The sequence below is a fragment of the Ictidomys tridecemlineatus genome, chromosome 11 (assembly GCF_052094955.1).
Source record: "Ictidomys tridecemlineatus isolate mIctTri1 chromosome 11, mIctTri1.hap1, whole genome shotgun sequence".
Taxonomy (NCBI): Eukaryota; Metazoa; Chordata; class Mammalia; order Rodentia; family Sciuridae; genus Ictidomys; species Ictidomys tridecemlineatus.
The window spans coordinates 47,451,042-47,463,427 of NC_135487.1; the positions used below are offsets into that span (position 1 = coordinate 47,451,042).

Here is a 12,386-nt window from a genome sequence, read left to right on the forward strand (position 1 = left end):
GAATCAAAGAAGTGCTACTGTTGCATGGTAGAAGTCAACTGAAATTCACTTCATATAACAATATTTAATAATCTCCCGCCAACTGGAGAAGCCATTACTGAATGGCTAATATGTTACAAAGATAACGATACGATACTGTACACTTTTTAAGGGAAATTATGGTTTTAACTTTTAAGAAGCTGGACCTAGTAATTTTGAAATTGATATTATCTGCTACTAAGGAAAGAGTGGAGTAGTATTATGGGCACACAGCATTCCATGCATTTTCATCTTCTTAAAGCCCTCTGCACACAGAAAGAGAACATACAGGTGCTGCTTCCTTCAGACCCTGGCACATCACTTGAGGCTCCTATGCTAGCATATGCCTAGCAGTGCTCACAGATGGAAGCCATCAGTCACCTGTTTAGTGTTCCCACCTTGTCCATCCACCTTCAAATGTAACTACAGTGAGCTGGAGGAGTCAACATCTAGTCTTCCACAGCTAGCGCATCACTCCTCAAGCAAAAAAGGGAAAAGTTTACACTTCAGAGGATGGAAGTATCCAGGCTGCTTCAAGGTTTCACAGACTTCTTAATGATCATTAGCTCCAACGATACCAAGACAAAGACAGCTAAAAGCTGCAGAATCACAGGTGGACTGTCACACAGGAGACTACAGCCCTGAGCACTATAAATGATATTTGTTCACACCAGATTAATTGCTTAGAAGGATCAAAATGCAGTTGACAGCTACATATTGATTTTCTTAATAATAAAGCACAAAAAATGTGAATAAATTATACTTTTATTTTTCACAAGCAAAAAAAGATAAATGGCAACTTGCCTTTGTAAAAGACATTAAAGAATATCAGAGTAATAAGCTACACATCTCATAGAGACAGTAGCCTCAGAAAGCCTATTATACAGCTTTTAAAGAAAGTCTTATTAAATAAATCTAAGAATAATATACTTTTAACTAAATGAACAAATCAAAAATGACCACACACACATACCACACAAACAAAATCATATAGAACCCACAAAGTGGTAATGTTTAGAAGGAAAAAGGAAAAACTGGAAGTTCTTTATTAAATTCAAGGAGGCTCAAATCCTAAAACAGAAAAAAAAAATATATTAAAACACAATATTTTAAAGAGTATATTATAGTTTGTTTCTTTCTCTCTCCTTCGTGGTCTCCAGTCTCAGATATACATTTTAATGTTTCATTTACTCAAGATATTTTTTCTTACTCTTGGAGCAATTTTATATACCATAAAGAGATCACAAGACTGACAATGTAGGTATCTGCCTTCTTAATGGGCTCTTCAAGTTTTATATTTCAAATCTGATTCTCGAATCCCAATTAAATGTTTATATAATAGGCTTCTGAAAATGGAATTACATTTTAAATTGCATTTGCTTAATTTTTACACATTATAGTTTAAACATCATCTATATACTTTTGAAAGAGACACAATTTATGGTATGAATAAGGCACATGAAAATACATAATCCTTCCCATAAAGTATGAAGATGCCCAATACAAAATGATATGGTTGGTGGGGAGTGGGTAGAGTGGGAGGTAAAAAACCACCATGTTACAGCATATTACAGAAGGCCTAGGGTCTAGATTCTGTTCTTCACTAGCTATGTCTCAACTTCCTTAGGTTTTCTTTCTGATAAGAAGCAGCAGATGCATCTCTCAGAATTGGAAAACCTTTTTTGGGCAGTTGAGTAAATGTCTCAAATTTTGAAAAGCCCATCACTATTCAATCAGATGGCAATAAAAAAATATTCCATAATCTCACTACAAGAAAAAAAATCTACCTAACATTCAAAATTATACTTCATATCTGATTTATACATTATGACATAAAATACAAATGTCTGTTTCCTTCCTGGCCTCCAGAGCATTCTCTGAGATAAGAGATCACTGAGAACTCTAGTGCGATGATGATGGATAAAACATCTAACCTGCTTTTCTTTTGGTTTACCTGTCTCTCTAAAAGCACCTATTAGAGAGTCAACTATTACATAACAAATTACCTGTACCCTATCTGTTATATAAAACTTCTTCATTATAGAGAATGATTCTACCAGGAAATTTTTCCTGACATTCTACCAAAATCTTGCTGAAAAAATCTTGCATTGTTGGAAAACTATTTATTAGAATAAACTGATGCAAGGCAACTGAAATAAAAACTTTGTAGTAGAAGAGTCCTAAAGAACAAAAAAGAGTTGAATCCCTAGGACTAACAGTATCTCTCACTTATAAAGGTCTAATAGCTACTTAAACCTTAATTAATAATTCTCACGGGCAAGTTCAAACATTGAGTTAGAATAAGTGCTTTCAGGTAGTTGAGGGTTTGGATTATATCAACTTTCAAGTTTAGGGAAGAAAAAGAAAAAAAAAATAGGTTAAAGATCATATTGAGGGCTGGGATTGTGGCTCAGTGGTAGAGTGTTTGCCTCTTACGTGTGAGGTACTAGGTTTTCAGCACCGCATATAAATAAATGAAAAAAATAAAGGTTCAGCAACATCTAAAAAATTTTTTTTAAAAAAAGATCATATTGACTCTCAGATGGACAGCAGAAAACATCTGCCACATTGAACTAGCCACAGCACATATTTTCATTATAACATCATATAATGAGTATTTCCTTGGTTTAATTTTATTTCCTCATGAATTTTTCCCTTTTGCCACATTCACTACAAAGAATTTGAACTAGAAACTGTAAGAGCAATGAACATATATAAAAATACTTTTCAAAGGATTAGAGACATTCAAACATATGTAGTTTTCTAAGAAGCAAAATAAGAGGTTTACAACACTAGATCATCTCTTGAAATTTCCTATGGCTCTACAATTCTCACAAATTTATATTAATAATATACTATAATGAAGATTAGATATGCATATCACTTACTGTTTCTCTTTAAATATTTATGGATATAATTGTGTTTTTCTAAATGTTTCATTAGTAATACTAAGTCTTGTAAGTCTGGTTCCATAATAATCTATAATGTAACTACTTCCATCTGAAGGTCCAACAATCTAGAAGAGATAAATTTTCAAAAATTACTCATTTTGAAAAATACATTTCATAATGCTTTGAATTTATTCAGTAATTAATAAAATTGTTTCAGTAGCCATAAAATTTCAACTCTAAGCAAAACAAAGGTTAACTGAGTGGCTCATGTAGCTCACAGATTCAAAAGAAGAGCTACAAAGTCTTCAAGAACCAAGGCGTCAAGGATTGAATTCTGTGTCCCACAAAGCCTTTGGGTTTAGCCTCCCTGCCTGTTTCCTTTGCTCTGCTTGTCTTCATTTTGCAGGCAGGCATTCTCAACTGATAGTTACAAGCTAGAGATTCACATATTCCCACATTAGCTCCTCAAAAAAAGTAAAATATTCTTCCCTAGTGTTTATATACCAAATCCAGAGAAAGACTTTCATTGATCTGCATGTTTTTTATTATCTATTACTAGACAAATTACTATATCCAAGGAAATAGAATTAATAAGATTAATGTTAATCAGATTCCCTGTAGGAGATGATGCAATGTGATTCAAAGTCCTGCCAGAACCACCTGGAATGGAAAATGAAGAGAGAGAAAAAAAACAACACATATTCACTACAATCATCTTTCCATTTAACCATATTTGTGATAATTCAATTAACATAATAACTATAAATTATCCATTAAGGTAGCAATCTTCAAAGTGAGCCTTAAGGGTAGATAAAGAGTTACCACAGTGTATGTAGACCCAGTGAGTTCTATTGGTATCCATTTTGAGATACTTGATTAGGAACAGATCTGCCTGACATTATGTTACAGTGGAATATTTAGCTAGTTTTCTTTCCCACTTCTCCTCTCTCTATGATCCTCTTTCCATCTTGGTCAGAGTAAAGCATCCTGCCATCAGAGCTCACCTGAGTCTCATGATAGCACACTGCTCTGATGTGCAAAACCTCTAAAGGGCCAAATCAAGGGGTAATTCAAAATACCAGACTTAAGAAAATTTCCTCTAATTAGAGATCCAAACATATGTTCTGCTACATCTTGTTCCAAAATTGCATTCCCAATAACATTTAGCTCTTTCTTCTTAAAAATAATCTGTTGAATTTGTAACACGTTAATGCTGTTTTCAACCATAACAATTATAATAACTCAATCCAGATAGCTTAGAAAATTTTTTAATTTAATTTTAATAAGTGATTAACAGAAAGTTTTTAAGCATAAAAATACATTAGGTTAAATTTTGTGCAAGAAGGAAAATAGAAATCAAATTCAAAGAGAAAAAGAAGCAATGTGAAATTATAATGATTTGTGAAGGGTTCATTCATGTCTTTTTTAAGAGGATGATATTTTAAATCCTATGGCATTTATAGTCTGTTGGATACATTTAAAAACTGATGTAACAGTTTTATTTAAATATGTCAATATTTGAAATGACATTCTTTGCAACTATTTAAATTTATGATAAACTTAAATGTCAATTTAAAAATACATAGAGGGCACAGACTTAAAAAAAATTCTTGTAAGGGTTATTCAACTAGAGTTTAAAGAAAACGACTATAAAGCACTCCCCAGCCGGGCCCGGAGGCTAAGACAGGAGGATCCTGAGTTCAAAGCCAGCCTCAGCAACTTAGCAAGACCCTATCTCAAAATAAAACATAAAAAGGGTTGGGAATGTGGCTCAGTGGTTAAGCACTCCTGGTTTCAACCCACAGTAACAAAACAACAAAAAAGTAGTGTATGTGTTGAGGGAGGACTTTTTCTGTCTCTGAAAGTGACAACATAAGGAAATGATGCTAACCAAAAAATATGATAGCAAAGAAGATAGAAAAGAGGGAGGGAAGAAGATTTAATAGAAGGGGGAAAACTAAATTGAATCCATACTATATCATTTTGCTCTGAATTAAAAATCTCAGAATTGTCTAAACCTCCAGATTGTTGTATGATACAATAAACTCTAATATTGCTTGTACAGTCAACAATCCTAATAATGCACTTGTCTTCAATGTCTCCTACAGATAACTGCCAGATACCCAAAGCACAATACTAGTGGTATTTATGCTAAAACAGTTTAAAGAACTACTCAAAGACAACCAAATTAAGTCAGTGTGTAAAGCACTGGTCCAAAAGAAAAATTTTGACAAAGCTTATAGCTAACTAGCTCTAGGATCAGATAATTTAATCCTCTCTGGTTCTCAGTTTTTCTTATCCATATACAGGAAAACTTGAAGAACAGATCAAGCTGATCTGTACAGCACTCTTTAAGTTCTAATGTCTTCCAAGACTACAACATTTAAGTACAAAAATCTCAGTTCAGGCATCTAAAAGCTATCATTAATATGGTTTTCTATGAACTAGTCCATTTAAGAAGAAATCACCAGGCGCAGTGGTGTTCACCAGTAATCCCAGAGACTGAGGCAGCAAAAGATAAAAAGTTCAAGGCCAGCATCAGCAATTTGGCAAGATCCTGTCTCAAATAAATAAATAAATAAATAAATAAATAAATAAATAAATAAATAAATAAAAAGGTCTGGGGATGTAGCTAAAGTGGTAGAACACCCCTGGGTTCAATCCCCAGCACTAAAAGGGGGAAAAAATATGATTCTTCTCCCCTTACTTAATTGTAAAGAAAACTATCTGCTGTAAAGGTTCCAACTATTCAAATCCATATTCCCTTACCAAAATTTTAAAAAATACTTAAATATAATAAATGTTTCAATTATAAAATCTCTTATTATGAAGTTGGTATTACATTGTTAATAATAAAACTACAAATCTTTAAAAATATTCCATACTGGGAAATTTTTTCCTTAGTAAATATAACCTATTAGTACATTGATATGAGAATATGAAAACTAAAATTATTAATTCAGTAGTACTGTGCTTAGCATAATCAAGGTCCTGGGTTCAATCTACATTACCAAACAACACAGTCCGAAGCCAAGTTCCATAGTATGCAGTATTTCCAATCAATATTCCTCTCTTCCAGCAGAGACAGACTTTTGAAATCTATAGGGTGAATAAATACCACCTCCATGCTTCATTGCAGTTAATGAGCCAAGAAGTTGCTACAGAGGTTTTCATCTTAATAAAAGGGGGAAAGAAGAGGGCCACTATACTACGAGGGGCAATTTTCCAAAATATGTATCAATGTCTCTCCATAAGAAGCCTTAATACCACAAGTAAGCAACTGCACATCCTTCTTTACATTTCCTTAAAAATTACCACAATATTGTGAACTAACACAGTGGACATAACAGTTCTGGAGGTCAGAAGATTTAAATCAACATAACTGTTATGTCCTACAGAGACTCTAGGGAAGAATCTTTTACAGTTCTAAGCTTCCACTGATAACTGGCATTCTTTGGAATACTTTGTTTGTAGCCAATTATCAGTTTAATCACATTTGAAATTGGACTTAGGATCTACCAAAGTAATCCAAGACTATCTCTTTATCTCAAGATCCTTAACTTTTTCTTTCTCTTTCTTTGTTTTTTGGGGGTGGGGGGTGATATTGAAGCTTTCCCCAGGGCCTTGCACATGCTACGCAAGCAATCTATGACTAAGTCTGTGATCCTTAAATTAATCACATCAGCAAATACTTTTTTTTCCTAAATAAAATAACATTTGCAGGTTCCAAGGTTTGATATGAAAATGTTTTAGCTTATCATATCCTCCTTCTATGAGATGTTGTGGTAGTTTGGAGAGATTAAGTAAAACTCCCTCTTTTGTGTTATTTTTGATTTTCAACAAGAAATTTTACTGGCATAGTAAATGTTAAAAAAAAAAAACCCTCATTGTTTATATAAAAGGATAGGCTTTTCTATAGGTGCAATGTCTATGGCAAGAAAAGTAAATTTAAAAAAAAAATTAAAGAACATATTAAAATCGAGACTATTGTGAAGTGGTCACCAAATTTCCTATTTTTCTGTTCTTTATCCTTTTTTTTTTTGTGTGTGTGTGTGTGTGTGTGTATGTGGTGCTAGAGATTAAACCCAGGGCCTTGTGCATGCAGGGCAAGCACTCTACCAACTGAGCTATATCCCCAGCCCTATTCTTTATCCTTGATGCCCAATGTCATTCTCAATAACCTCCTCCGAACTACTCATAGGCAGCTACACAAACAATGGGAATTTCATTAATTTGGCATTTGACTTGGATATACTCTTATGCTTAAAAATGTGATGTCCTTTGAAAAGTACACTTAACTTATCTGAATAGTTTAAAACTATGCTCTGATTTCAAGACATTTCCATGTAACTGTCAGGTACATCTAGGTAAGTACTGCTATGATTATTCTAATGTTACAGAGGATGCGTCCATTCTCCTATTGGTGAACTCATCTAGAGTGATTCCAACTTCTTGCTACTACAAAGAATGCTACAGTAGACATCATTATACATGTCCAAATGTGAACAGGAAGAAACTTTTTTGGATAAATACTAAGAAGTATCTCTTAATTTACTTATTAATTATGTGGGTATCCTTTGCTATGAATTGCCTAATTGTTTATTATGTTCATTTAACTATTAAGCTCCCTATCATTTCATTGATTTACCGAAATTACTTGAATATTATGTAGTAAAAACATACTAGCAAGAAGAATTGTTTTTACTTAATCTGTGAACTTAACTTGGTCTAAGGACTGGAGATGAAGCTCAAAGGTAGAGTGTACAAAAGGCCCTGGGTTCAATCCCCAGTCCCACAGGAAAAAGAAAAGAAAAAAAAAAAAATCTTAACCTGGCCTAATGCCTTTAAAAACAGAATTGCTTAATTCAAATTTGATTTTGAGTAGTCAAATTAATTGATTCCTGCCCCCCCTTCATGTTTTTTTTTGGGGGGGGATCATGTTCCAGACTCAACCCATTCAAGGCCATGAAGGTATTCTCTTCACTTAGTTTAATATAAAATTTAACTACAAAGCTCAATGTCTACACCAAACCCAAATCTGCTGGCATTTTGACCTTAGGCTTCCTGGGCTCTAGATTTCTAAGCAATGAATTTCTGTTGCTTATAAATTTACCTATCTAAGGTATTTTGTCATAGCAGTCCAATGCTCTAAGACGGTCCTAAAGGAAAGCATTCACTTTTTTTTAAAAGTACCATTTTTAGCTTTTCATAATGCTAGTACTTGGCACAAAACCCATACTTTTTCACAGATATATTGTATTCATTTAAATCAGAAAAAAAAAATTTTCAGGGCATATTCTATGTTTAGCATACTACTAAAGAAATTTTCCTCAAGAAATTAATGTGTGAAAAGTCAAACCTGGTGTTTAAAAGCTCAGAAGAGTAATAATACAAAGCAGATTATAAGCCAGTGCTAAAATGAGTGGCATATAGTAAATGCCAAAACAATAAGACACATTTTTCAAATCTGATAAATTTATTTACAAAATTCATAAATGTCTTGGAAAGTATGTGAATTACTACTACTCCTTATCCAGTTGAGCCCTTTAAAAAAATACAATGAGTAACATTAATAGGAATAAAAATGAAAGTAATTTCTTCCACGATACACAAAATTTTTAAAAACTGAAACAAACAAAAAACAACATACTTTCTTCTAACTACTTTCTACATCCCAACACATATTTTCATTTTCCCCCTTATGCATACTTATCTTCCTGATTTGTGGTTATCTTCTCTCTACTTAACAAAACTTTGATAGACATCAGTGATTATATAATTTAAAATGTTAGACTATGTGAGTGAAAAAGGAAGTTTAAGCATAAATAAAATATTCCATTTTTTATAATAAAAAAGCTTATACCATCTAATCTATTCTTTATGGTGTGTATATATGCATCATTTAATAATGACATGTTCCCAGAAAAGCATAAGCAGGCCATTTTATCATTTTGCAAACTTCAGAGTGTAGTTACACAAATCTAGGTATATACCAGTCACCTGACCTTGCCTATTGATGCAGTAAACACAAGATGAGGCAGCTGCTAAAATAATACAGCATGCTATTTCACAGTAAACTTTTTTAAATAAGTGGACGTATACTCTAAAATAATGATAATAGTATAATAAACACTTAAATGACCAATAATGAAGTCATTTATTATCACACATTATGTATTGTACATAACTGTTTGTGCTATATTTTTATATAACTGCCACTAAAAACAGTGATATAACTAAAAGGTTCGTTTTCATGAGCACCAGCAAACATGTCAATAATGCATCACACTACAATGTCAGGGACAATTATGATGTCACTAGGTGATAGGAATTTTTCAGCTCTACTACAATCTTATGGGACCACCATGATATATGTGGTTTATTTCAGTTGGCCAAAATGTCTTTATACAGGACATAATTATATGCAAAAATCCATAGATACAACAGAATGACTGTTTTTAAATCTACAAACCTACCTTAAGAATAACTATATATAATTTATATATGATTAATTACAGCAGAAAAATTGTATACTCTAGATATCACTGATTTACATTTTTGTTGACTGCATTCTATTTACTATTTCATCTTATTCATGATTTATATTGTTTCCTTATAATACAATTATAAAAATATAAAAACTTCCAAATTTTATTAACAGATAAAGGCTAGGTGAGCTAGACATGCTGGTACAAGCCTATAATCCCAGAAACTCAGGAGGCTGAGGCAGAAGGATTGAAAGTTTGAGGCCAGCCTCAGCAACCTAGCAAGATGCTATTTCAAATGAAAACTAAAAAAGGCTAGGGATGTGACCCAGCCATCAAGCACTCCTGGATTTAATCCTTGGTACCAAGAAGAAGGTAAAAAAAAAAAAAAAAAAAAAAAAAAAACTAAGTATTTTCAGTGAACATAGCAACATATAAACCTTCTTTACTGTAGCAATATTTTATTTTCTTATTTTATTGGTACTAGGGATTGAACCCAGGAGCACTTTACCACTGAGTCACATCCCTAGCCCTTTTTATATTTTTATTTAAGACAGGGTCTTATTAAGTTGCTGAAGGCCTTGATAAGTTGCTGAGGCTGGCCTCAAACTTGGAATCCTCCTGCTTCAGCCTCCCAAGTCACTGGGATTACATGTGTGTAACACTGCAACCAGCTGTGCATTATACTTTATGTTCTAACATGAAATAACTGTATTCCTATATTTTTGTAATAAAGATTGTGAAACAATGTTTTTATAGGTCCAAATCCACGTATATATTTCTGAAATCACAGTCCAATAGAAAAACACTCCTATTCACTGGGAAATAATATTTAATGGCAAAAGAAAAAGAAGTTAAAAAGAAGTTAAAAAAAAACAGGCATGGAGAAAGAAAAATAAACAAAATGATAATAAACAAAAGGTCTATTAAGAAATTTAAAAATACAATCAGGACATAAATATTATAGTTGATGATATTTAAAGTAAAAATTATTTGATTTGCTGAAAAAAACTCTAATAAAACGGATGCAGTCATCATTGCTTTGAGTATATTAAATGACAGATAAATAGGCTACACATCTTACTTGGTTACGTTTGAAAATTGATTTTATTACCCCAATCTGAAACAGTCTAAAGTGGCCAAATGTATTAAAATATTTTATTCAGAGAAATTAACTGCAGAAATTCAAACACTAATTCTATTTCAATAATTTCTTAGCTCAGCATGGTGGCCCATGCATGTAATCCCAGTGACTCAGGAGGCTGAAGCAAGAGGATCTCAAGTTCAAGGCCAGCCTCAGCACGTGAGACCCTGCCTCAAAATGAAAAATAAAGGGCTAGGGATGTATGTAGAGCACCAGTAGGTTCAATCCTCAGCAAATCTTTCCACCATCTGCCAAAAAAGGAAGCTCAATACTGTAGAGTCCTAAACCCAGAAGTTCTTTAAAAAAAAAAAAAAAAACCTACCTATTGTGAAAAGTTCAGGTATACATATGTAAATCAGAAAACAGTAGATGATCAAATCAATTGTAGAATTTGATATAACTAAAGCTGCAAAGCAAAGATAATATCACCAAAGAAAGAATCTAGCCTGGTTGGGATACAAAGACACTTTGAATTCTGGATATCTTAACTTGAAGAATCCCAATAATTGGGCTGGGGATACTGCTCAGTTGGTAGAGTGCTTGCCTCGCATGCACAATGCCCTGAATTCAGTCCCCAGAACCACCAAAAAAAAAAAAAAAAAAAAAATACCAATAATCATTCAATTCCTTGGATCCTCATTTAAACTGAGAAACCCATTTCTAAGCATATGTGTACAAGTACTTTAGCCTCTTCATGCCTGCTTGCCTGTCCCACAGTTAAAGAAGGCAGGATATTTGGTTAGGCATATGTTTACGAGCAAAGGCAGGAAAATTCCAACTTTAAAACCAAATATTTTCCTTGTTTAATTCTGGTATCTTATTGGTCCATATGCTGCCTCCTCCTCACAGTATGGTACCAAAATCTCTTAGATCTTGACTTTCTTTTAGCATGTAATGGTAACATCAAGCAGACAGAATTGAAGAATAGAAATACTGGAAGAAAAAGCAGAGCAAAACAGATGATGAACTAAATGTATACTGAAACCCTTGCTAAAGACATTAGGTACTCCATAAATGCTTGTTGAAGATAAATTCATCTTTTTCCCTTAATTTAAGAATTCTTGAAACCTGGGAGACTGAGGCAGGAGAATAACAAGTTCAAGACCAGCCTTAGCAACTTATCGAGACCTTGTCTCAAAATTGGAAAAAAAAAAAAAAGAAAAGGACTGAGGATATAGTTCAGTGGTAAAGTACCCTGATTTCAATCCCCAAACTGTTTTTAATGGAACAAAAAAAAACAAAAAACAGTATTGCTTTTGAGTATCTTAATCTAAACTTATTGTCTTTTCAAGCAGGTAGTCAAATGGGCCTGCTTTAATAAACAGATTAAAAAAAAAAAAAAAAAAAGAATTCTTGAGTTAATTATAACTCCTTTTTTTGTGTATGTGTACAAAGGATTGAACCCAGGACTTTGTATGCTGAGCTATATCTCCTGAAGCTGACAGATCCAGTTATCTTGTCAATTAATATAACAGGACATTGATGAGACTCTGATATATACAAACATTATGAAAGCAGAAATAAAATTGTCTTTTGCACTAGACAAGGATTCTATACTAATATTCTGCTCATTGTGTGTTACAAAAGCTGCAGCTAACTGGCTTATGCCTCCCCGCCGTCCCTCCCACCCCCACAAAAGGATTGTATGAATGCTCCATAAAATGTCTAGGAGGGGGACCTGGGGTTGTGGCTCAGCAGTAGAGCACTCACCTAGCATGAGCGAGGCCCTGGGTTCAATCCCCAGCACCACATAAAAATAAATAAATATATTGTGCTCAACTACAACTAAAAAATAAATAAATAAATATTTTAAAAATGTCTAGGAGGGGGGCTACCTTCAAGGAAGAC

At 33.2% G+C, this 12,386-nt stretch overlaps 1 protein-coding gene across 18 annotated transcripts in view; it reads right to left on the reverse strand.

The window, feature by feature from the left end:
* Tm2d1 (TM2 domain containing 1) overlaps positions 1 to 12,386 on the reverse strand; it is a 206,076-nt gene that overhangs the window by 170,266 nt on the left and 23,424 nt on the right. The window contains exons 6-7 of one of the 18 annotated variants that reach the window (XM_078026383.1): positions 2,907 to 3,034; positions 766 to 1,089 (exon numbers count right to left, since the gene is read on the reverse strand). The exons of 16 other annotated variants lie outside the window; for them this stretch is intronic. In XM_078026383.1, the coding sequence (XP_077882509.1) occupies positions 2,924 to 3,034 (111 nt within the window). In that variant the 3' untranslated portion in view covers positions 766 to 1,089; positions 2,907 to 2,923. Of the gene's footprint in view, positions 1 to 765; positions 1,090 to 2,906; positions 3,035 to 3,825; positions 11,472 to 12,386 lie in introns of those variants that run through there. One more of the 18 variants, XM_078026389.1, reaches the window with a different exon arrangement.